General features: G+C 42.0%; 1 protein-coding gene across 2 annotated transcripts in view; it reads right to left on the minus strand.

Annotated features, from left to right (window-relative positions):
- Window positions 1-2,336: 2,336 nt before the first annotated feature.
- ERCC6L (ERCC excision repair 6 like, spindle assembly checkpoint helicase) overlaps window positions 2,337-21,710 on the minus strand; it is a 35,498-nt gene continuing 16,124 nt past the window's right edge. The window contains exons 2-3 of one of the 2 annotated variants that reach the window (XM_047843786.1): window positions 14,372-14,442; window positions 2,337-7,373 (exon numbers count right to left, since the gene is read on the minus strand). In XM_047843786.1, coding sequence (XP_047699742.1) covers window positions 3,719-7,273 — 3,555 coding nt within the window. In that variant the 5' untranslated portion in view covers window positions 7,274-7,373; window positions 14,372-14,442 and the 3' untranslated portion in view covers window positions 2,337-3,718. The remainder of the gene's footprint in view (window positions 7,374-14,371; window positions 14,443-21,710) is intronic. The other variant, XM_047843785.1, reaches the window with a different exon arrangement.

The raw sequence follows: 21,710 nt of genomic DNA on the forward strand, positions 1-21,710 counted from the left end.
CTAGGGGAGCCAAATACCTAGTTCACACTATTCACACATTGAGTTGGACATCAAATAGATGGATTAGCATATGAAAATCCTAAAATAAGCAATAGGCAACACTTGTTTTGTAAGTTAGCCAACTTTGATCTGCCAGGACAGTTATTAGCTCCAGTGTCTTAATATAATATGCTGTACATAAAGGCCATTCAACATGAACTCTTTTTTTTGTGAACTCTTCTTTTTAAATAAACATTTATTGCAGGCAAAAAGGCACTCAGTTCTTCTACCAGTTGTTTGTACTAGACTAAGCAGCCAATGTTTTGTGTATCTGCATTTTTTTATTTCACATTCCCATATTTATAACATACAAAAATGTATAAAGAATTATAAATACTGTACTGCTTCAAAAATAAAACTTTGCCAACATAACCACATGATTCTTAACAGTGATTCTTTTAACACACTGTGTTCTTGCTCAGCTGCATTTGACATAGAAGTTTCTTATTTTAGAGGAGTTTCTGGGCATCCTCAGCAGGTTAGTCCTCCAGGAGATTTTCCCCACTGAGCAGACTAACGGATGCCCCATTCCCTCAGATACATAGATATACCAGTATGTATTGAGAGATGTTCGAAATAGTAGGCCTAAGATGAAACTTCTAAAAACCCCACTCAAAACAATGTGTCTAAATAAGGGCTATAAATTTGGAAAATCTTGAAGAAAATTCTGAAAAGCTTTATATGCATGAGACACTACCTAGTTAGCATCCTTTGCTCAGGACATTGGCTTACGCAGGATACTGACTGAATGCCTTTTGCAGGGTGTCACCCACAAAGTAAAACGTGCTGGAAAGGTGGAGTAGGAAAAGCAAACTTAGAGATGCCTGGGTAACTCAGTCGGTTAGGCGTCTAACTTCGGATCACGTCATGATCTCACAATCTGAGTTCAAGCCCCACGTCAGACTCTGTGCTGGCAGCTCAGAGCCTGGAGCCTGCTATGCATTCTGTGTCTCCCTCTCTCTCTGCCCCTCCCCTGCTCACGCTGTCTCAAAAATAAATACACATTAAAAAAATAAAAAATAAAAAGCAAACTAACTTGTGGCATGGAAAGAGAAAGCAGTGATAGCTACCTTGTGAGAAAGCAGAGCAAGAATGGGTCTCTGACACCAAGCGACCCTTTGGGAAGTTAACTTTGAACTGGCAACTAAGGTTCTAAAGGAGTTGATAAATGAGAAAACTAAGGATTTATACTGACTTCTACATATTATAGCACATGCCTTCAATTCTGCTTTGAAATTACATCTTTTTCATTAAGTTCAATGCTTAATGAACCAACTTCATTCAGAGTAAAATAACTGCAAATTAAAACCAAAATGAGATCTTGCTTTTTACCTATCAGATTGGCAAAGTTCAAAACATTTAACATATTGTTGGTAAGGGTATGAAGAAACAGGTATCCATTAATGGTAGAAATGTACATTATTATAACCTCTATCAAGAAAATTTGGCAATACCTATCAATATTATAGATACAGGGGTGCCTGGGTGGCTGTCGGTTGAGCGTCTGACTCTTGATTTCGGCTCAGGTCATGATTTCACAGTTTGAGTTTGAGTGCCGCATTGGGCCCCACACTGACCATGCAGAGGCTGCTTAAGATTCTCTCCCAAAAGAAAAAAAAAAGAAAAATTACAAATATACCCTTGCACCCAGCAGTTCCATTTCTAGGAATTTATCCCATAGATATAAAACATGTGTAAAAGGTACAAGGATATTATTCATCACAGTGTCAGTTGGAAATAAACGGACTATCCATCAATAAATGATGGTGTATCCATTCAATAAAATATCATACAGCTGTGTTAAAATTAAAAACTGGTGCAGAACAGCATATATAACATACTATCATTTGGGTAAGAACATAGATATACAAACATATACTTGTGCTTGTACATATATACTGTCCTTGGGAATGGTAATCCAGAACTGGGGGCAGGGCAGGTAAGAGACTTTATTTCATACCCTTAGATCAGGGGGTCTTAATCTGTTCTGTGCCATGGAGTCCTTTGGCAGTTTGCCCAAGTCTATGGATCCCTTCTAAGTTGCTTTTATTTTTTTTAAGTTTATTTGAGAGAGAATCCCAAGCAGGCTCCATGCTGTCAGCACAGAGCCTGACACAGGGCTCAATCTCACAAACTGTGAGATCACAATCGAGCCAAGATCAAGAGTCAGACCGGACCGTTTAACCAACTGAGCCACCTAGGCGCCCCTACCTGTAGTTTTTTAGATTGTTTTATATACAATATGTAGATTTAAATTATATATATTTCATATTTTCTTGAGTTCTGTGTGCTGTTCTAATTACTGAACCTGAAGGTGCAGTCATAGGAATCCTCAATTTGTAGCCAATTTGGACAGAAGTGTGGATAACATGGGGGCCCAATACTAGCAATTGTCAACCGAAGTGAGGGCAGTTTTATGGGAGTGAGCACTTGAACCTGTGGAGTCTGACTGGAACTCCAGGTAGTGTCAGAACTGACTTGAATTGTAGGACACTCCATGGATATCTGCCAAAAACTGGAGGACTGGTTTGGAAAACCTCCGCACATTTGGGGTCAGAAGTGTTGTCAGTAAAAACATCTCAGTATATTCAGTGAAGCAAAGACAGTTTATTATGGTAACTTTTCACCAAGTAATACATGGTTTAAAAAACTCCATTTCACTCCCTACTGTGTGATCTTGGGCAGGTCACAGCCTCATTGAGCCTTAGTTTCCTCAACTAAAATAAAGTAAATGCCACCCTCAACCTCAAAGGATTATGGTAAGGATTAAACAAGGAACCTATGCAGAATACCCAATACAGAGCAGGTACTTCATAAAAGCTAGTTCCACTTCTCAAGTGCAGAGTTCTGTATTGTACTTTGTTTCTGAGAAGCAACTGAACTCCTTTTCAGTCTACCACCCAAAGATCCGCTATGCTGACCTGTATCAGAATGCAGTGGGAGGTGAGTGAAGAATGGCTAAGTTGTTGACAAAGTGACTCCGGGGTCAGGAGCCAGTGATAAAGAAGCCTGGCACCAGGTACCTTATCCCAGCCTTCTGCTGGAGTGAGCTGAGGACACAAAATAGCATGTTAATAAGCAGGTCACAGATTCAGAATTCCAATAAGCTCCTGCTTAAACTAATGTGCTTCCATATGCATTTGCCAGTGTCATCTCAGTGAAAGAAAGCAAATGGAGAAGAAAACACTGAGAAAAGTGACTTTATTTTCTTACCTGAAGTGCGATATACAGAAATGGTCATTTCCAGAATGAAATGAAGACTGGCAAGAATAATTTCACAAAAACATTTCTAGAAATCACATAGTTCTATTAAGTTAACAGAGCATGCCACCACACTGAGCGTGGAGCCTGTTTAAGATTCTCTCCCTCTGCCCTCTCATGGACTCACGCCCTCACTCGCTGTCTAAAAAAATTTATAGAGCATGCCTAAAAGAAAAATATAAGCCTATTCAAGTAAAGAAATATTAACCTAGTGTTCAGAATATCAGAATATATGTACAGGGGAGGGGGACAGGAAGGAATAGGGAGTAAATGCAGAATTTACAAAATAGTTAAAACCAAAACCTTGCTTTTTGAGATCTCTCACCTTAAGCCTAAATGCTTCATGCTCCCAAAGAATCCAGTTACAGGAACGAATTCATACTCAGTGTCTCATTTTAACAATAAACAGGTTATAGTCTTAAGGTTTATTAAGCTGCTTATACAAACTTAAAGTCATGAGCATGACTTCAGGATCGGCGCTTTTTATGTCAAGTGCTTTAACGAAGCAGTTTAAGGCCTCCTGTATTTTCCCACACTCTTTCAGTTCTTTTCCACGAATTACAAGGGTCTCATAGTCATTCACAGCCTCCATTGCCTCATCCTGGGGAGAATCAACCAACTGTCTGCCAGACAAAGAGGTCTGTCCTGGGTTGCCAGGAGAGGTCTCTTGAGCCAAAGCATGAGGCTCAGGTGTCATTAACTTATTTTCTGAAGGCAGCATTTTGCCAGGAGGGTCTTCTGTACACTCTGAGACTTCACCACTGCTTTCCTCGGCTCCTTCCTCCAGGTAATCTTCAGCAACCTCTGCTTCACTGCTGTTGTCAAGTCTTTCCTCCATATCCTCCACGTGGTCTAAAACCACATTAACAAGAGACCTCCTAGAAGCCAGGGATCTTCTAGAGGTTACAGACTTATTTATACTATCAGCCATTTTCAGTGAAAAGAACATTCCTGGCGGACTGATGTCACTTTTGGGAGTGGAAGCATCAAACTGTTTTACAGATAACTGAAAGGGAGGTGTGTTGAATGGATCTGTGCTTGAAGTATCTTTAAAAGTATCATCTTCATCTTCACCATCTGAAACGATCCTTCTAGCTTTCCTTCTGACTTTCACATTAACTATTACTTCTTCTGGCTCATCGTTTGTCTCAGAAAGATCCATACTGAGATGGGCTTTGCCATGCTCGACCTCTGCTTCAGAATTAGCTGCAGCACCGCACAGGCTATTTTCATTCTCAACATGCTGCAAAGACTGCCTGGAAAGATCTTGTCCATTGTCTGCAGCAGAGTCTTCCAAGAAAAGATTGAAATCACATGCATACTGTGATGAGGATGCTGAAGGTTCCTCTTCCAACTTGGCCTCACTGCCTTGAGCATCCTGTAGTGCACCGTGGGATGCTGACATGTCATCATCAGCTATTTGAATTACAGATGTGCTTGACTCTGTATTTTGATTTGTGCTGGTCATGAGACTCATGGGCCAGGGACTGCAGTGAAGTAAAATCTCATTGTCCTTCAGTTGATCTAGATGTGGCCCAAGATCAGCTCTGACCAATTTGCTAAGTGAATAATTAAAATTTCCCAGAGGGTCCTCTTGCGGTGCCTCCTGTGTAGGCCCCTCTTGCAATGTCTCTTTCTGTATAGCCATTCCCATGGGGTCAGTACAAATTTCGTCCACACTTCCACACCACTTGGGCAAAGTAGCCACAGAGTCAGCATCAAATGTGCTTTCGCATGGGTGACTACCATCTTGTAAGACGGTAATGTTCATCTTTACATTGGAGAGATCTTGATTCCCATGCTCTTCAGGCAGATCATCAATGATTATACTTGCCATTTGGGAACTGATTTCTTCTTCCTGGGTTAAAAGTGGTGAAGGCCAAGGCTGCGGTTTCCTTGATTCAGGGAATTTCTTCTTTGTTTGAGAAGGAAATATAGGTTCTCGCTGCCAGATCCCTTCATTTCCAGTCCTTTGTCTTTCCACTAAAAGCTCTGTATTTTGAGATTCTAATTCAACAAGGAATTGAGCTTTCTGAACCCTTTGTTGAATATAGTGAGATTCTTCGATCACATCAAGCTCTTCTTTAACAGACAGATCACGTGTGTACATCAAATCATGGTCTGAGATTCCAGCTATCCCCAAAGAGTGCAGGTAGGCAATGTGTTCATCTAGTTTCTTATCAGATCTCCTCTGAGCAGCGTGCAAAGACTGAAGCTGCAGCTGGGTTGCAGAGTTCTGAAAATCCTCAATTGTAAAGAGCTCTCTTAATTCTTGTTTAGTAAAATAACGGAAAGGGTTCTTATCGCCAGTAGTTTGTCTTATTAAGGAGTCCTTGAAAACCTGTCTTCTGTAGATTTTTTCCTCTACAGTCCCACAAGTGATCAGCCTATAAACTACAACATTTTCTTTTTGTCCAATTCGGTAAACTCTATCCACAGCTTGGGCATCAGTTGCAGGATTCCAGCTAGGGTCAAAAATGACCACTCTAGTTGCTGCAGTTAATGTTAAGCCAACACCACCTATTTGAGTGGTAAGCAGAAAAACAGAGTAATCTTTATTTTGCTGGAATAAGTTAATTCTTTTTTCTCGTTCCACAAGATGAGTAATTGTTCCATCGATTCGCAAAATCTTAAAGTGCCGATTCTTTAAGAGGCATTCGATGATGTTTAGAATTTGTCTTGACTGAGAAAACACCAGAGTCTGATGCCCTTCATCTCGCAATCTCTCAAGCAGCTCTATTAGAAATAGCATTTTTCCAGATTCTGCCATCAGTGTATCATCAGTTATTTGATCAATCTGGTCCACATCTGAGGAATCTTCCCCTTCATTTTCACCTGGAACAGAGAATTTCACAGACCCTAAATTCAACAAAAGACAAGCACGTGCAGATAGCAGCCTAGGATGATCACACAGCTTCTTTAAGACACCTAGCTCAGCCAAAGGTGAGCGTGTCTCCATCAACAACTCCTTGATATGATCTAGAGACACAAATTTCCTGTATATTTCTTCTTGTAAAGGCACAAGACGTATCCAAATAATAAAATCATTTTTCCTGGAAAGGGAAGGCATTTCACAAATGGCATCAACATCTAGATTCTTTTCGCGAAGTCTAACCTCTGGGTTGCTTGACTTTTTCTTTTGTACCTCCTCTTTTGTCCTCCTGAGGAAATAGGGTTTTATGATTGTCATTAAGTTTTCAGATATTTTAAATCCCAAGGCTTTTTCCCCTTGGGTAGCATCCTTCTCTCTTGCTCTAGTAATAGGATTTTCATACTCCATTTTGAAAGTTTTTAATGTTCCTAGCAGGGACCCTTGACAAGCAAAATCAAACAGGGACCATAGTTCTTGTAAATTATTCTGGATTGGGGTTCCTGTGAGGAGGATGCGATTACGGGTAGGGATAGCCCGAGCACATATTGCTGACTTAGTAGATGAGCTTTTTATTTTATGTGCTTCATCAAGGATGACATAGTCCCACACAAACTCTTGGCCATTCAAGCTTGAAAGCTGTTGCCAATTATTGATTAACATTTGGTATGTAGTGATAATGACACCATTCCTTTGCTGAATCCTATTGAGGTTTCTGGTACGTTCATTCTTACTAGGACCGTGAAAGGTTTTCACTCTCATTCCTGGAGTCCACTTAACAAATTCTTTTATCCATGTGCTAATGAGATTGGTTGGCATGATCAGCAGCACATGATTCACGAGTGTGGCATCAAACATACCAGAAAGGAAAGCGATGATCTGCACAGTCTTCCCTAATCCCATATCGTCTGCCAAGATGCCACCTTTTCTTCCATCCCTATATAGGCTATAGAGGAAAGCTACACCTTCCTTCTGGTGCTCAAATAGTTGGTTGTGGAGCTCTTGATAGAGCAGCAGGCCAGAGTTGCACACATCTGTGAATTCATCATCTCCGTGTTCTGCCAACTCCTCCAAGGCTTCCTGTATTTTTTGGATTCTGCTCATCACCTTTTCATTGGGAAAAATGTCCTTTGCCAAATTAAAAAGTTTAAATGCTTCTTCCAGATCTCCATTCTTAGTTGCTTCTTTGGCCTCTTTCACGTATCTGTAAAAAAAAAATATATATATATATATAGATAGATAGATAGATAGATAGATAGACAGAAGATTAGAAAAGAAGGAAACAGATTGAACATTCATTCAATCTGAGAACATGTTAGAGTCCATTTTGGAAACTAAACTGCAGTTGGGTTTTTAATATCCTCAATTCAGGATGGGAAAGATTAGCACAGAAGATGCCAATGAAAGCTGGCATTACTTAAGACACATACCCACCAGACACTGCCAGCAACACCTTCAGACATTATTTGTGAGAAATGTGCAAAGGTTATTGGTTCCATGGTATTTTTTTTAAATGTCACCCATAAGAAGTATGGAGTGATATTTTCTTGTAAAACCAACCAACCAGGGGTGCCTGGGTGGCTCAGTCAGTTGAGCATCCAACTTCTACTCAGGTCGTGATCTCACCGCCTGTGTGTTCGAACCCCGCATTGGGCTCTGTGCAGACAGCTCAGAGCCTGGAGTCTGCTTCAGATTCTGCATCTCCATCTCTCTCTGCTGCCCCTCCCCCACTCTCACTGTCTCTGTGTCTCTCAAAAATAAACAAACATTAAAAAATTAAAAAAAAAACCAAACCAACCAACCTATATCGTGGGAGCATGGAAACAGGAAAGATACCTGGGCACTTCTCAGACCTTATTTTTCTGGACCTCTGATACATTTAACACTAATGATCACTCCCTCCTTAAAATTTCTTTCTTCTACTGGATTTCTATAGATTCTTCCTGGTTTCCTTCCCCATCACTGGCCATTTCTTCTGTGTCTTTCTTGGGATCCTATTCTTCTTTCCATAGGGCTCAGTCCTGGGCCCTCTTCTCATTCCTTTTACTCTCTCCTCTGGCTTTCCCAGAGCTTCCACCCCCACCTATGTGCTCATGAAACCACTCTCTCCATTCCAGGGCTTGCCCCCAAACTCCAGTCTAGACTCAGATTCCAAATGCCTTCTGCACATCTCCACTTGAAAAAAAAAATCTCACAGGCACCTCAAATTCAACTAATCCCAAATTAAACTCGTTATTTCCCCCTCTAAAAACATGTTTCTCCATTCATATGATAGTACATGACACTACTATCAACTTAGCCATACAAGCTAGAAATCTGAAGATCATCCTTGACTCCAATTCACATGAGTCATCCTTGACCTCTACCCTCTTTTAATCACCGTCTCCCCTAGCTGGACAATCCCCAAGCCCTACTAACTTTATTTCCCAAGTATAACCTGTGTCTCCATCTGCACTACCACTACTGTGGTTTAAGTCACCATCACCTCTGGCCCAGGTAATGGCAACTTCCTACTCACTGGTCTCCTTACATCCACTCTTGGCCCCTCCAATACATTCTCTACATAGCAGCCAGTGATACTGCCTAAAACATAAAAGAAAAAAAATGTAAAAGAAATCAGGTCATTCCTCTGCTTAAAATTCTCCAGTGGTTTACAGTCAATTGATTTAGAAAGGAGGCCAAAACAATTCACTGAGGAAAGAATAGTCTTTTCAACTGAATATCATATGCAAAAGAATAAAATTGATCCCCTACCTCACACCATACACAAAAATTAATTAAAAATGGGTCACAGACATAAATATAAGAACTAAAAACTCTTAGAAGAAAATATAGGCGTAAATCTTCGTAACCTTGGATTTGGCAGTGGTTTCTTAGATATGATGCCAAACACACAAGCAACCAAAGGAAAAAGAAATTGGGCTTCACCAAATGAAAAACTTTTGTGTTTCCAAGGATACTACCAAGAAAGTGAAAAGACAACCCAAGCAATGGGAGAAAATATTTGTAAATCATGTATCTGATAAAGGATTTGTACTTAGAATATATAAAGAAATCTTGTAACTCAATAATTAAAAGACAACACAATTTAAAAATGGAAAAAGGATCTGAATAGAGATTTCTCCAAAGAAGATCTATAGATAGCTAGTAAGCACAGGAAATAATGCTCAACATCATTAGTCATCAGGGAAATGCAAACCAAAACCATGCCCATTAGGATGACTAGAATCAAAATGCAAGAAAATACCAAGTGTTGGCAACAATGTGGAAAAATTGGAACTCTCATAACACTGTTGGTGGGAATGTAAAATGGTGCAGCCGCTTTGGAAATAATTTGTCAGTTCCTCAAAAAAGTTACATATGGGGGTGGCTGGGTGGCTCAGCCGGTTGAGCATCCCACCTCAGCTCAGGTCATGATCTCACAATTTGTGAGTTCAAGCCCCACACTGGGCTGCTTCTGTCAGTGCAGAGCCCGCATCTTTGGATCCTCTGTCCCCTCTCTCTCTGCCCCTCCCCACCCCCTCAAAAAAAAAAAAAACATTAAAAAAAAGTTACACATGGGATTACTATGTGATCCAAGAATTCTACAATCAGGTACAGACTCAAGAGAAATGAAAACATCTGTCCAGAGAAAATCTTGTACATGAATGTGCATAGCAGTATTATTCATACGCCAAAAGGGGAAATAACACAGATATCCACCAACTGATGAATGGATAAAAATGCGGTATATTGGGGCACCTGGGTGGCTCTGTCAGTTAAGGGTCCAACTTTGGCTCAGGTCATGATCTCTCAGTTTGTGAGTTCGAGCCCTGCATCACGCTCCGTGCTGACAGCTCAGAGCCTGGAGCCTGCTTCAGGTTCTGTGTCTCACTCTCTCTCTGCCCTTCCCCTGCTCACACTCTGCCTCTCTCTCTCATTCTCTAAAAAATAAACATTAAAAAAAATTTTTAATGTGGTATAGCCATATGATGGAATATTATGCAGCCATAAAAAGGAATAAAATACTGATTCGTGCTACAACATGAATGAACCTTGAAAATGTTTTGCTACATGAGTAAGCCAGTCACAAAAGAGCACGTTTTATTATTCCATTCATATGAAATGTCCAGAATAGGCAAATTCACAGAGGAAAAAGTTGATTGGTGGTTGCCAGGGACTGGGGGGGGGGGGGGGGCTGGGGAATTCTGGGACTTGGTGGTGGTAACAGCTAAAGGGCAAGGAATTTCTTTTGGGGGTGATGAATGTACAACTCTATGAATATACTAAAAATTATTAAACTGTATAGTTTACATGGCTGAAATGTATGTATAGTATGTGAACTATACCTCAATAAAGCTATTAACAATGACAGAAAATTCTTCAGTGGCTTCCTGTGGCCTATATAATAGAGTTTAAGTTCCTTAGCCTGGCATTCCAAGCCCTCCTGATATAGCCGGGAACTGCTGAACCTCTCCGCCTTAACTCCTACCACTTCCTGCCTCAAACATCTTATTTTAACCCCTTATTATCATGCTACTTGGTGTCATTTAAGCTTACACCACCCTCCTCTTCCTGGAATGCACTCTCCTTTCATCAAAGGAAACTCACAGAACTCATTCTTTAAGACAGTAACTCTCAATGTTATGCATAATCTTCTGGAGGGCTTGTTAAAACACAGAATGCTTGGGGCGCCTGGGTGGCGCAGTCGGTTAAGCGTCCGACTTCAGCCAGGTCACGATCTCGCGGTCCGTGAGTTCGAGCCCCGCGTCGGGCTCTGGGCTGATGGTTCAGAGCCTGGAGCCTGTTTCCGATTCTGTGTCTCCCTCTCTCTCTGCCCCTCCCCTGTTCATGCTCTGTCTCTCTCTGTCCCAAAAATAAATAAACGTTGAAAAAAAAAATTTAAAACACAGAATGCTAGACCCCAACACCAAACTATCTGATTCTATAGTCAGGCCCAAGAATTTGTATTTCTATAAAGTTCCCAGGTGATACTAATGCTTGTGGTCCAGAGACCATACTTTAGGAGCTGCTTTGAGGTATATACCAGGCCTCACCTGTGGTTCCCCTAGGCTGCCTTCTATCCCTACCCTATCCCAGAGCTGGATCAACTGTTCCACCTCAGGACTCCTCTATGTGTTCATCTCTTATCAGTGCACTTAACACATTGTATTAAAATCATTACAAAACAATCTAGCTGTATTACAAATGTATGAAACAAACTCACTGAAAGGGTAGAGAGAAAAGGTGCTGACCTAATAACCTAGGAAATGAGGGAAGTCTGTATGACTAAAAACAAAAGAAACAATATAAGTATTGTACTCTAGTGGATAAAGTTGTTTTTGGCATATGGGCTAACAATTCTGTCGCTACAATGCATGTATAACAAAATTGAAGAGTTAGGTAAATGCGGTGCCTGGGTGGCTCAGTCGGTTAAGCATCTGACTTTGGCTCAGGTCATGATCTCATGGTTCATGAGTTCAAGCCCTGTGTCAGGATCTATGCTGACAGCTTGGAGCCTGCAGCCTGCTTCAGATTCTTTTTCTCTCTCTCTCTCTCAAAAATAAATAAACATTAAAAAAAAATTTTTGAAGAATTAAGTAAATGAATGGTGGATAAGTGGGAGCCACGTTTCTTACCTGTTCGAATGGCGAAGCAAGAGGAGACGGTGGTAATGCATGTGGTAATGGATTAGAGTTGGAGACATCAATATAAACCCATTTTTAACATAGATACAGGTGGTTATACATAGAATATTTACAGTTGTGTGTATATACATGGAGTATTATACACCCATATTTCCTTGCTCGGTCAGGTGAGAGGGCCTAGAAGCAAGAAAATCCCAGTAGCAAAAAGCTCACCTAGCACCCAGATCTTAGTTTCTAATACGATTCTCCAATAAAAGGAACCTGGGCTCCTTGGAAAAATGGCTGATTCTAGGACTGTGGCAGGAACTGTGTAAGATGAGCCTGGAGGAACCTGTAGTGTCAGAAAATAAGGAAGTGCTCAAACAACCCCCCACAATGATGGGAGTATGCCAAAAAGACACAGGAGCCAAATGAAAGAGCTCCCAATGGTCACAGCTGGAACAATTTGAGCAACAAAGTAAAATTGGATTAGAACCCAATGTATAAAATAAATACCTATGAGTCCATACTGATATAAATGAGTGAACAAATATAGGAGAGGAGACAAATCTCCCATGCAGGAGAAAATCAAATAATTTATGTAGATACTCTGCCCTCAAGGAAATGGAGCATAACTCCCTCTACCTAAATATGGAGTGCATATACTAACATCCTCCCAAAAAGTACAGTGTGGAAAGGTATGGGGGAGGGGAGAAGCGCAAGTAACTTTAAAGAGGAGAATCCTGGCAAACAGTACCTCAGCCAGGTGATTACAGTCAACATTAACAATGATATATCACATTAACATATGTACCCTTGATACAATTTGATAAGGGCACTTTACCTCTCTAGTCCTCCCCCCAAAACCAAAACCTCCAATCTAAACACCAGAAACAATGAAAGATCCCAATTGAGAGAACATTCTACAAAACACCTAAGCAATACGCCTCAAAACTGTCAAAGTTATCAAAAACAAAGTCTAAGAAAATGTCACAGGCAAGAGTAACCTAAAGAGACAGATGACAAAATGTAATGTGATGTCCTAGACAGGATGCAAGAACAGAAAAAGGACCTTATGTAAAAACGAAGGAAAACTAGGGGTACCTGAGTGGCTCAGTCAGTTAGGTATCCAACTCTTGATTTTGGCTCAAGTCATGAGCTCATGGTTTGTGAGATGGATCCCCATGTCGGGCTCTGCATGGACAGTGTGGAACCTACTTGGGATTCTTTCTCTCTCTCTGCCCCTCCTCTGCTTGTGCTCTCTCTCAGTCTCTTTCAGAATAAAGAAATGAACTTTAAAAAAAAAAGATGAAGAGCAGGAAAGGAGGAAGAAAAGAGCTTGCTTGCTGTAAAACTCTGCTAGTTCTACTGTGGCTGCCCACTTCCCCAAACTCTGCTGAGCTGTAGAATTAAGTTATATTCCCTCTTACTCTGGTCTTGAACGTGAGGGCATAGTGATGACCACTGGATCCCTCCACCTTAGTGCCAGCCCCTGAACTCATTCTCCACTTTCTCTTTCCTCACAACCCTCCCCACCCTCAGGGTGCCTTCACCTGGGTAACTGGTCTTCTGGCTTGGTCTATGTCCCAGAGCTTGAAGGAGAAAATATGTCATTTTCTATTACTATTAGATAGTTTCCAAATCCCTAAACTGGTAATCTGTCCAGTATCCTAAACCCCTGTGAAGCCTGGTCTTCTAACTACAGCCAGGCCTCCTCTCCAGGAAGTAAAGTGCTGCCTGTGAACCCTAGCTCTGTGTTACACTCCCCAGAATCATACACCTTTTTTTCCTAACAAAATGTTTATTTTTGAGAGAGAGAGAGAGCGCAAGCAGGGAAGGGGCAGAGAGAGAAGGGGACAGAGGATCCTAAGCAGGCTCTGCACTGACAGCAGTGAGCTCGATGTGGGGCTCAAACTCACAAACCATGAGATCATAACCTGAACTGAAGGTGGATGCTCAACCAAGCCACCCAGGCATTGTAATACACCAACCTTTTAAATGGCAACTGTCTGCTTAGACTCTTTTTTTTAATCTTTTTAAAATTTTTTTAATGTTTACTTATTTTTGAAGGTGAGAGAGAGACAGAGTGTGAGTGGGGGGGGGGGGGCAGAGAGAGAGACACAGAATCTGAAGCAGGCCCCAGGCTCTGAACTGTCAGCACAGAGCCCGACGCGGGGCTCAAACTCACAAACTGCGAGATCATGACCTGAGCCGAAGTCGGATGCTCAACCGACTGAGCCACCCAGGTGCCCCTGTCTGCTTAGACTTCTTACCACCAGTCTAAGACTCATATTGCTGGGTACTACCCATCCTCTGGAACTCCCACATTGGTCAACCTTCTGCCTGAACCACAACTGGAATTTATAGTATTCCTTGCTCACCACCACTTTCTGATTGGGTTGAACCCCTATCAGGCAAGCTGCTTTGCAGTCTGCTCCACCTGAGTCAGCAGGTCTCATACTGCATCTCAGCTCCTTCCCTCTACCCAGTCTGCTCCACCAATGAAGTTGGGCCTTCTTTCCTTATAACGGAGTTAAGAGAAAAAAAAGAAATCTGCCTATTATAGCACTATCCTGGATATCTGGATATTACTTACAAGACCACAATGTTTTCTGTAATACAGTTTGATTTAGCCACTCAACCTCTAATCACTTCCATTTTCCAGGGCTGGAAAAGAAAAAAAAATGTCATTTTTACTACTAATGCAATCATGTGTCCATCTGAAACACATAGGATCCCTAATGATCTAGAGAATGTAACACTTCATGGGTCCAAATGTTTCTTCCAAAATTGCTACCCTATTCTTCTTGGGCATGGCTGGGGGAAAAGCCAGGCCTGCTTGGCAGCCAAGAAGATAAGGGAAGAGTAACCAGTTCAGGAGAAAGAACCTCCTCCCAAGCAGAACAAGGAGGAAAACAGTGCTAAGTATGGGAGAAGGTCGGATTTATTTTCATTTACCAGTTTATTTTTTTTTCAGTGTATTTATTTATTTTGAGAGAGAGGGAGGGTGGGAGGGAGGGGCAGAGAGAGGAGACACAGAATCCCACGCAGGCTCAGCACTGCCATAGTGGAGCCTGATGCAGGGCTTGAGCTCAAGAACCTTGGGCTCAAGAACTGTGAGATCATGACCTGAGCCAACGTCAAGAGTTGGAGGCTTAACGTACTGAGCCACCCAGGCACCCCTCATTTACCAATTTAATAACTATTTAAAAGGCACTTACGTGTGAGGCTCTGATGTTAAAGAACTATTCAGATGCAAAACTGTCAACCCAGAAGAGAGATTTTAATTCCATAGCAAGGGACTTTAAAACAAAAATTTTTGTATTTTAATGATTGTACCTGAAATTTCATGTGTAGAACACGATTCCCTATAAGGATCATTTTATTTATTTTTTAAATGTTTTATTTTTGAGAGTGCAGGTGGGGAAGGGGCAGAAAGAGAGGGACAGAGGATCCTAAGCAGGCTCTGTGCTAACAGCAGGGACCCTGCCTGATGCGGGCTTAGCTCTGGAACTCAAGGAACATGAGATCATGACCTGAACCGAAGTGAGACACTCAACCAACTGAGCCACCCAGGTGCCCCCCACTTTAAGAATCATTTTAAAGGACTTATAGAAAAATTATAGAGATAAACACTAGGTTCTTGAGGGGTCCTTTGGAACATTCCCTATAATATTCTTCTGGAATGTGATGGGATATGGAACCAAATGCAAAGACCCAGACCCAATAAAACTTTGTTTCACATGCAAAGAAACCAGAGTTGCTCTTTGTTTTCTAACCTAGTCACCAGGCTCTGGGCTTCTGGGAGGGGTGCACGAGCCTGGTTCTGCTAACCTCACTGCGTGTGAGTAGTTACTACTATCCTTCCCAAAAGATCTCAGTTCCCCTATCCTGATCCAGCTCCCTGATAAGGAGCTCTCTGACATACCTCTACATATCCAGTCCCCTTGTCAATGTGCATGCGGATACATCAGGCACAACTGGTAAATCTTTTCGATTGTCCACCAGCATCAATAAAACATGTGATTCTGATTAAAAAAAAAAACAACTACAGGTGGCCTTAATGCCAGTACTGGAAACCGATCCATTAAAGCCTGAGTCACGGAAAAACTAGACTGAAAAGATGGCCACCTATTGGCCTGACTTCCAGGGATGATCATGTTAACCAAAGTAGAAAACAATGTATCACAATCACTTATAAATATTAACTTAATGTTATTAAACAGCAACCTCTGGGATAAATTAGAGGAAAATGTGGTTCGCATTTCAGTCACACAGCAAGTATTACTGATTATTTGATAATTAGCTTTTCCCTGATTAGCCCCATTAATGAGATGGACAGCTAAGGGGAAAAAAAAAACCCAACCAACCCTACATCGCTTTACTCTTAACAACCAGAAACTGGAAACAACTCAAGTGTCCAACTTGGGTTAACAATCTGTGGCATATTCATACAATGGAATACTACTCAATAACAGAAAAGAATGAACTACTATATGTATGAATTCATACATGTAAGAAACTCAACATTATGCTGAGCTACAGAAGCCAGGCCTAAAAGCAGCAGTGAGATTCAGCTTACACGAAGTTTTAGAACAGGCAAAACGAATCTGTAGTGGAAAACATCAGAGCAGTGGTTGCCTCTTTAGGTGGAAGGTGAGAGTGGGGACAGCCTCAGAAGGGGCCTAAGGGAACTTTCTGGGGTGACAATAATATTCTACACCTTGACAGGGGTTTGGGTTACACAAATGGATGCATTTGTGAAAACTCACCAAATGGACATGTAAGATTTGTGATTTCTTTGTATGTAAATTTTACTTCAAAAGAAAAAAAAAGTGAAAATATTAAAGCCTAGTTAATGGTATGTATGCTGCGGTAGGAGGAAGTATCCTGATCTCTGCAATCTACTTTGAAATGCATCCAAAACGTAAGATGGATTGGTAGAATAGGTATGTGATGGAGTAAGTGTAGTAAAATGTTAATAATTGAATCTGGGTGGTGGATCAAAAAAAAAAAAAAAAAAAAAAAGGAAGTAACTGCTTTGCCCATAGATTACTACCCATAGATTACCTCAGTTCAAAGGCACACATAACCCGGAGTCATAACACACTGCGGTCAGGTTTCTTAACCAAACACTCAAATGCAACTGGTTTCACCAACAGCACCAATAACCTCCATATTACCAAATCGAGTGGCCACTTCTTGGTCTTTATCTTTCTTGACCTTTCTGTTGCATTTAAAACCACTGACCACTGGGGTGCCTGGGTGGTTCAGTCTATTAAGCATCCGATTCTTGGTTTCAGCTCAGGTCATCATCTTGTGGTTCGTGAGTTCAAACCCCGAGTCAGGCTATGCACTGCCCATGTGGAGCTTGCTTGGGATTCATAATCTCTCTCTCTCTGCCCCTCCCCTGATCACACTCTGTCTCACTCTCAAAATAAATAAACTTAAAAAAAAAACCCTACTGACCACTATTCTCCCACATGAAGTTTTCCCTCCTTGGGTACAGTGGCATACAACATTCTTTTGGATTTCTTCTCTAACCATTCCTTCTCAGTCTGTATCTTGAATTCCTCTCCCTCTGCCTGTTCCCATATAAACGCTGGCATTTCCAAAGATCTGTTGTCCTTGCACTTCTGACTCTACATACTTTCCCCTAGAGGGTTTTCTCCATGGCAGTGGCTTTGTACTGGGTTGAACAGCACCCTCCAAAATTTCACGTTGACCTGGAACCTGGAAATGTGACCTTATTTGGAAAGAGGGTCGTTGCAGACATAATCAAGCTAAAGTGAGGCTGTACTGGATTCGGGTGGGACCTAATCCAACATGGCTGGTGTCCTCTAAGGGGTACATTAGGACACAAAGAGACAGACACAGAAACAAAGTGGAGAAGGCCATGTGAAGACAGAGTCAGAGACCGTAGTTAATGTAGGTCAAAGCCAAGGAAATCCAAGGATTGCCCATGCCACCAGAAGCTAGGAGAGGCATGGAATACATTCTCTGTCACAGCCCCCAAGAAGAAATTAAGGAAGCTAACATCTTGATTTCAGACTTCTGGCCTCCAAAAACGGAGAGATTTTTGACTGTGGTGAAATCCATAGAAGAGAAAATTTGCCACTTTAGTCATTTTTAGACTTCACTGGCATTGACTTCATTCATAATGTCATACAACCATCACCACTCTCAATTTCTAAAACATTTTCATCACCTCAAACCCATCAAACAATAGCTCCCCATTCCCATCTGCTAAGCCCCAGGTAACCTCTATTCTACTTTCTGTCTATATGAGAATTTGCCTAATCTAGGTATCTTATACAAGTGGAACCATACAATATTTTTCCTTCTCTCTGGGTTATCTCACTTAGCATACTGTTTTCAAGGTGCATCCATATTGTAGCATGTGTCACAATTTCTTTCCTAAGCCTGAATTATATTCCACCGCATGAAAACACACTGTGTTTACTGGTGGACACTAGGGTCGTTTCCACTTTTTGGCTCTTATAAATAATGCTGCTGTGAGCAACGGTGTACAAGTATCTGTCTGGGTCCCTGTTTTCAATTCTTTGGGAGTATACACCTAGGAGTGGAATGGCTGGGTCCTATGGTAATTCTATGTTTAACCCTGAGGAACTGCCATTTGTTTAAGGGGACTGAGGGGATGGATGTGGGTAGGTGGGAAGCAGAGAAATCTCGAAGAGTACAATAATTTGGTTAAGAGAAGAAACGGGTGCCTGAGTGGCTCAGTCAGTTAAGCGTCTGACTTCGGCCCAGGTCATGACCTTGCGGTTCATTAGTTCGAGCCCCACATGGGGCTCTGTGCTGACAGCTCAGAACCTAGAGCCCATTTTGGATTCTGTGTCTCCCTCTCTCTCTGTCCCTCCCCCGCTCACGCTGTGTCTCTCTCTCTCTCTCAAAAATGAATAAACATTAATTTTTTTAATCCAAAGCCACCGTTCTATCCACCATTTCACCTTGCCTCCATGTATTTCCCAGGCCAACTATCAAGATCCAGAGATCTGCTTTCAATCCTCCTACTTCTACCATGCTCCAGCAATACTAAACTCCTACACTTCTCTGAAGGAGCCATGCTTCCTCTTGCTTCTGAACCTTTACTCACAAAACTGTCTAATATGCCATGTGCATCAGCTTCTTTCCCACTGCTGAGCTAATTCCCACTCATCCTTTAAAAGTCAGTAAGCCCTCTCCAACTCTCTGACAACCTCCCTCTCCCTCTCTTTCTCTCTCTCTCTCTCTCTCTCTCTCTCTCACACACACACACACACACACACACACACACACACACACACTATCCCAGAATTGTGGATTAAGGACATATCCTCTGTATTTCTATTATGGAAATCTTCATTTTTCTTTCTTCCCCACTAGATTATAAATACGTGTGTCTTTTTCACCACTGCATCCTCAGCAACCAGCAGAGTGGGTTGATCCACTGGAGACACTTGGTTAATGTTTGCTGAAGGCATGGAAGGGCGAGATCAGAATACTCAGAAAGCTTAGAGAAAGCATCTTTCAGATATGATCATTTGTCTTTCCAGAGTCTGCAATCCCCCATCAAAGCTACCTTAAAAGTTCTTCCACTAACCATACTAGCAGACTATAACCTGCCCAGTCACTTAAGACCTGGCCTGTGTGGTTTGAAAAACAATGCCTTCAACTAAAATAAACTTTCTTGAGGGGGAAAAAAGAAAAACAATCCCTTTAAGACAGCACATTAAGCAGAATTCTGAGAAAGTCACTTCAACATTAATACAATTTAGGGGTGCCTGGGTGGCTCAATTGGTTAAGCTTCTGACTTCAGCTCAGGTCATGATCTCACTGTTTGTGGGTTCAAGCCCCGCATCAGGCTCTGTGCTGACAGCTCAGAGCCTGGAGCCTGCTTCAGAGTCTGTGTCTCCCTCTCTCTCTGCCCTTCCCCCTCTCGCACTCTGTCTCTCTCTCTCAAAAATAAATAGAACATTTAAAAAAATTAAAATAAATAAAATAAATGCTTTTATAAGCAGCCCTGTTTAAAAACAAATCCAGGGGTGCCTGGGTGGCTCAGTCGGTTGAACATCTGACTTCAGCTCAGATTATGATCTCACAGTTCATGAGTTCGAGCCTGGCACTGGGCTCTGCACTGACAGTGCAGAGCCTGCTTCAGATCCTCTGTCTCCCTCTCTCTCTTCCCCTTGCCCATGTTGTCTCTCTCACTCTCCCAAAAATAAAGATTAAAAAATTAAAAACAAATCCAAAACATTGGGCTACTAGAGACCTCAATGGAAGAACTTGAGCTTGGCTATAAAACCCAGCCAAATCTTAGATCCTAAGAATAACTGCTCCTGAATTAGTTCCAATCGGAAGTAGCATGGAGGCACCAATCCTCATGATGCCCATGGAAGCTCTCACTCTGAACATTCTCCTGTAATAATCATCCAATGTTTCCAGGTCCTCCATTGGTGAAATTATAACCACTATGTTTGGAGACATCTGACTAACGAAATAAGCTAAGAGATCTTCAGTTGTGCATCACATAGGAATTAAGCACTCACTATGTTTCTTTTTTTTTTTTTTCAACGTTTATTTATTTTTGGGACAGAGAGAGACAGAGCATGAACGGGGGAGGGGCAGAGAGAGAGGGAGACACAGAATCGGAAACAGGCTCCAGGCTCTGAGCCATCAGCCCAGAGCCTGACGCGGGGCTCGAACTCACAGACCGCGAGATCGTGACCTGGCTGAAGTCGGACGCTTAACCGACTACGCCACCCAGGCGCCCCAAGCACTCACTATGTTTCAAGCACTGTGCTAAACACTGGAGATACAGTGGAGAGCAAGCCAGGTCTCTGCCTTTGTGCAGCCTGTAACAGGGACTGACATTTATCAACGAATCACATAAATAACTAGTTACAAACTGTAACAATGGCATGAAGGCTGTTAAAGCATACATCAGGGAAATCCGGGGATGAGCAGCAGTGGGTCTCAAACCTCACAGAATTCTATCTTAATTTTTGAGGTTTGGTCCTTGCTGAATACACCCAATGTGGAGTGGTCACAAAGCAAAGACCTGTGGGGACAAGGCAAGTAACTGCAATGAGTGAAAATGCTGTGTAAAAAGTAACACTGGGGCACATGTGCCCTATTTAAAGGGGGCAGGCTGCTATTGGTCTCCAGATGGTAGTTCCAGTTGCAGGAATAAAAGCCCAGGATTGCCAAGATCTTCTGACTATTGAAGATCAGCTGGAAACTCTGATTTTTATGGGAATTTCTCCTGATTTTTAAATGGTAACTAATGGGGCATCTGGGTGGCTCAGTCAGTTCAGCGTCCAACTCTTGGTTTCAGCTCAGGTCATGATCTCACGGTTCGTGGGATCAAGCCCCCGCTTTGGGCTCTGAGCTGGCAGTGCGGAGCTTGCTGGGGATTCTCTCTCTTTGTCCTTCCCCTACTCGTTCTCTCTCTCTCTCGAAATAAACAAACATTTAAATGGTAACTAATGCAGAAGTTTTTTGGTTTTTTTTTTAACGTTTATTTATTTTTGAGACAGAGACAGACAGAGCATGAACAGGGGAGGGGCAGAGAGAGAGGGAGACACAGAATCGGAAGCAGGCTCCAGGCTCTGAGCCATCAGCCCAGAGGCCGACACAGGGCTCGAACTCACGGACCGCAAGATCATGACCTGAGCTGAAGTCGAATGCTTAACCAACTGAGCCACCCAGGCACCCCAATGCAGAAGTTTTTAAAATACTAGTAAGAACAAACAAAACTTACCTGTGAACATGGCTCATGGCTGCCAATCTGTGACCTCTGGTTTATCTGAGCTAGAAAAAGCACCACTGGGTTGGCTGAATCCCCTCTCCAAATGTTTGCTCCTAAAAAAATGGTAGGCCTGTAGTTCTCTGGACAGGAACCTAGTCAAGGTTTGGTTTGGGGCTTAACACTG

This window comes from Prionailurus viverrinus, chromosome X (genome assembly GCF_022837055.1).
Source record: "Prionailurus viverrinus isolate Anna chromosome X, UM_Priviv_1.0, whole genome shotgun sequence".
NCBI lineage: Eukaryota > Metazoa > Chordata > Mammalia > Carnivora > Felidae > Prionailurus > Prionailurus viverrinus.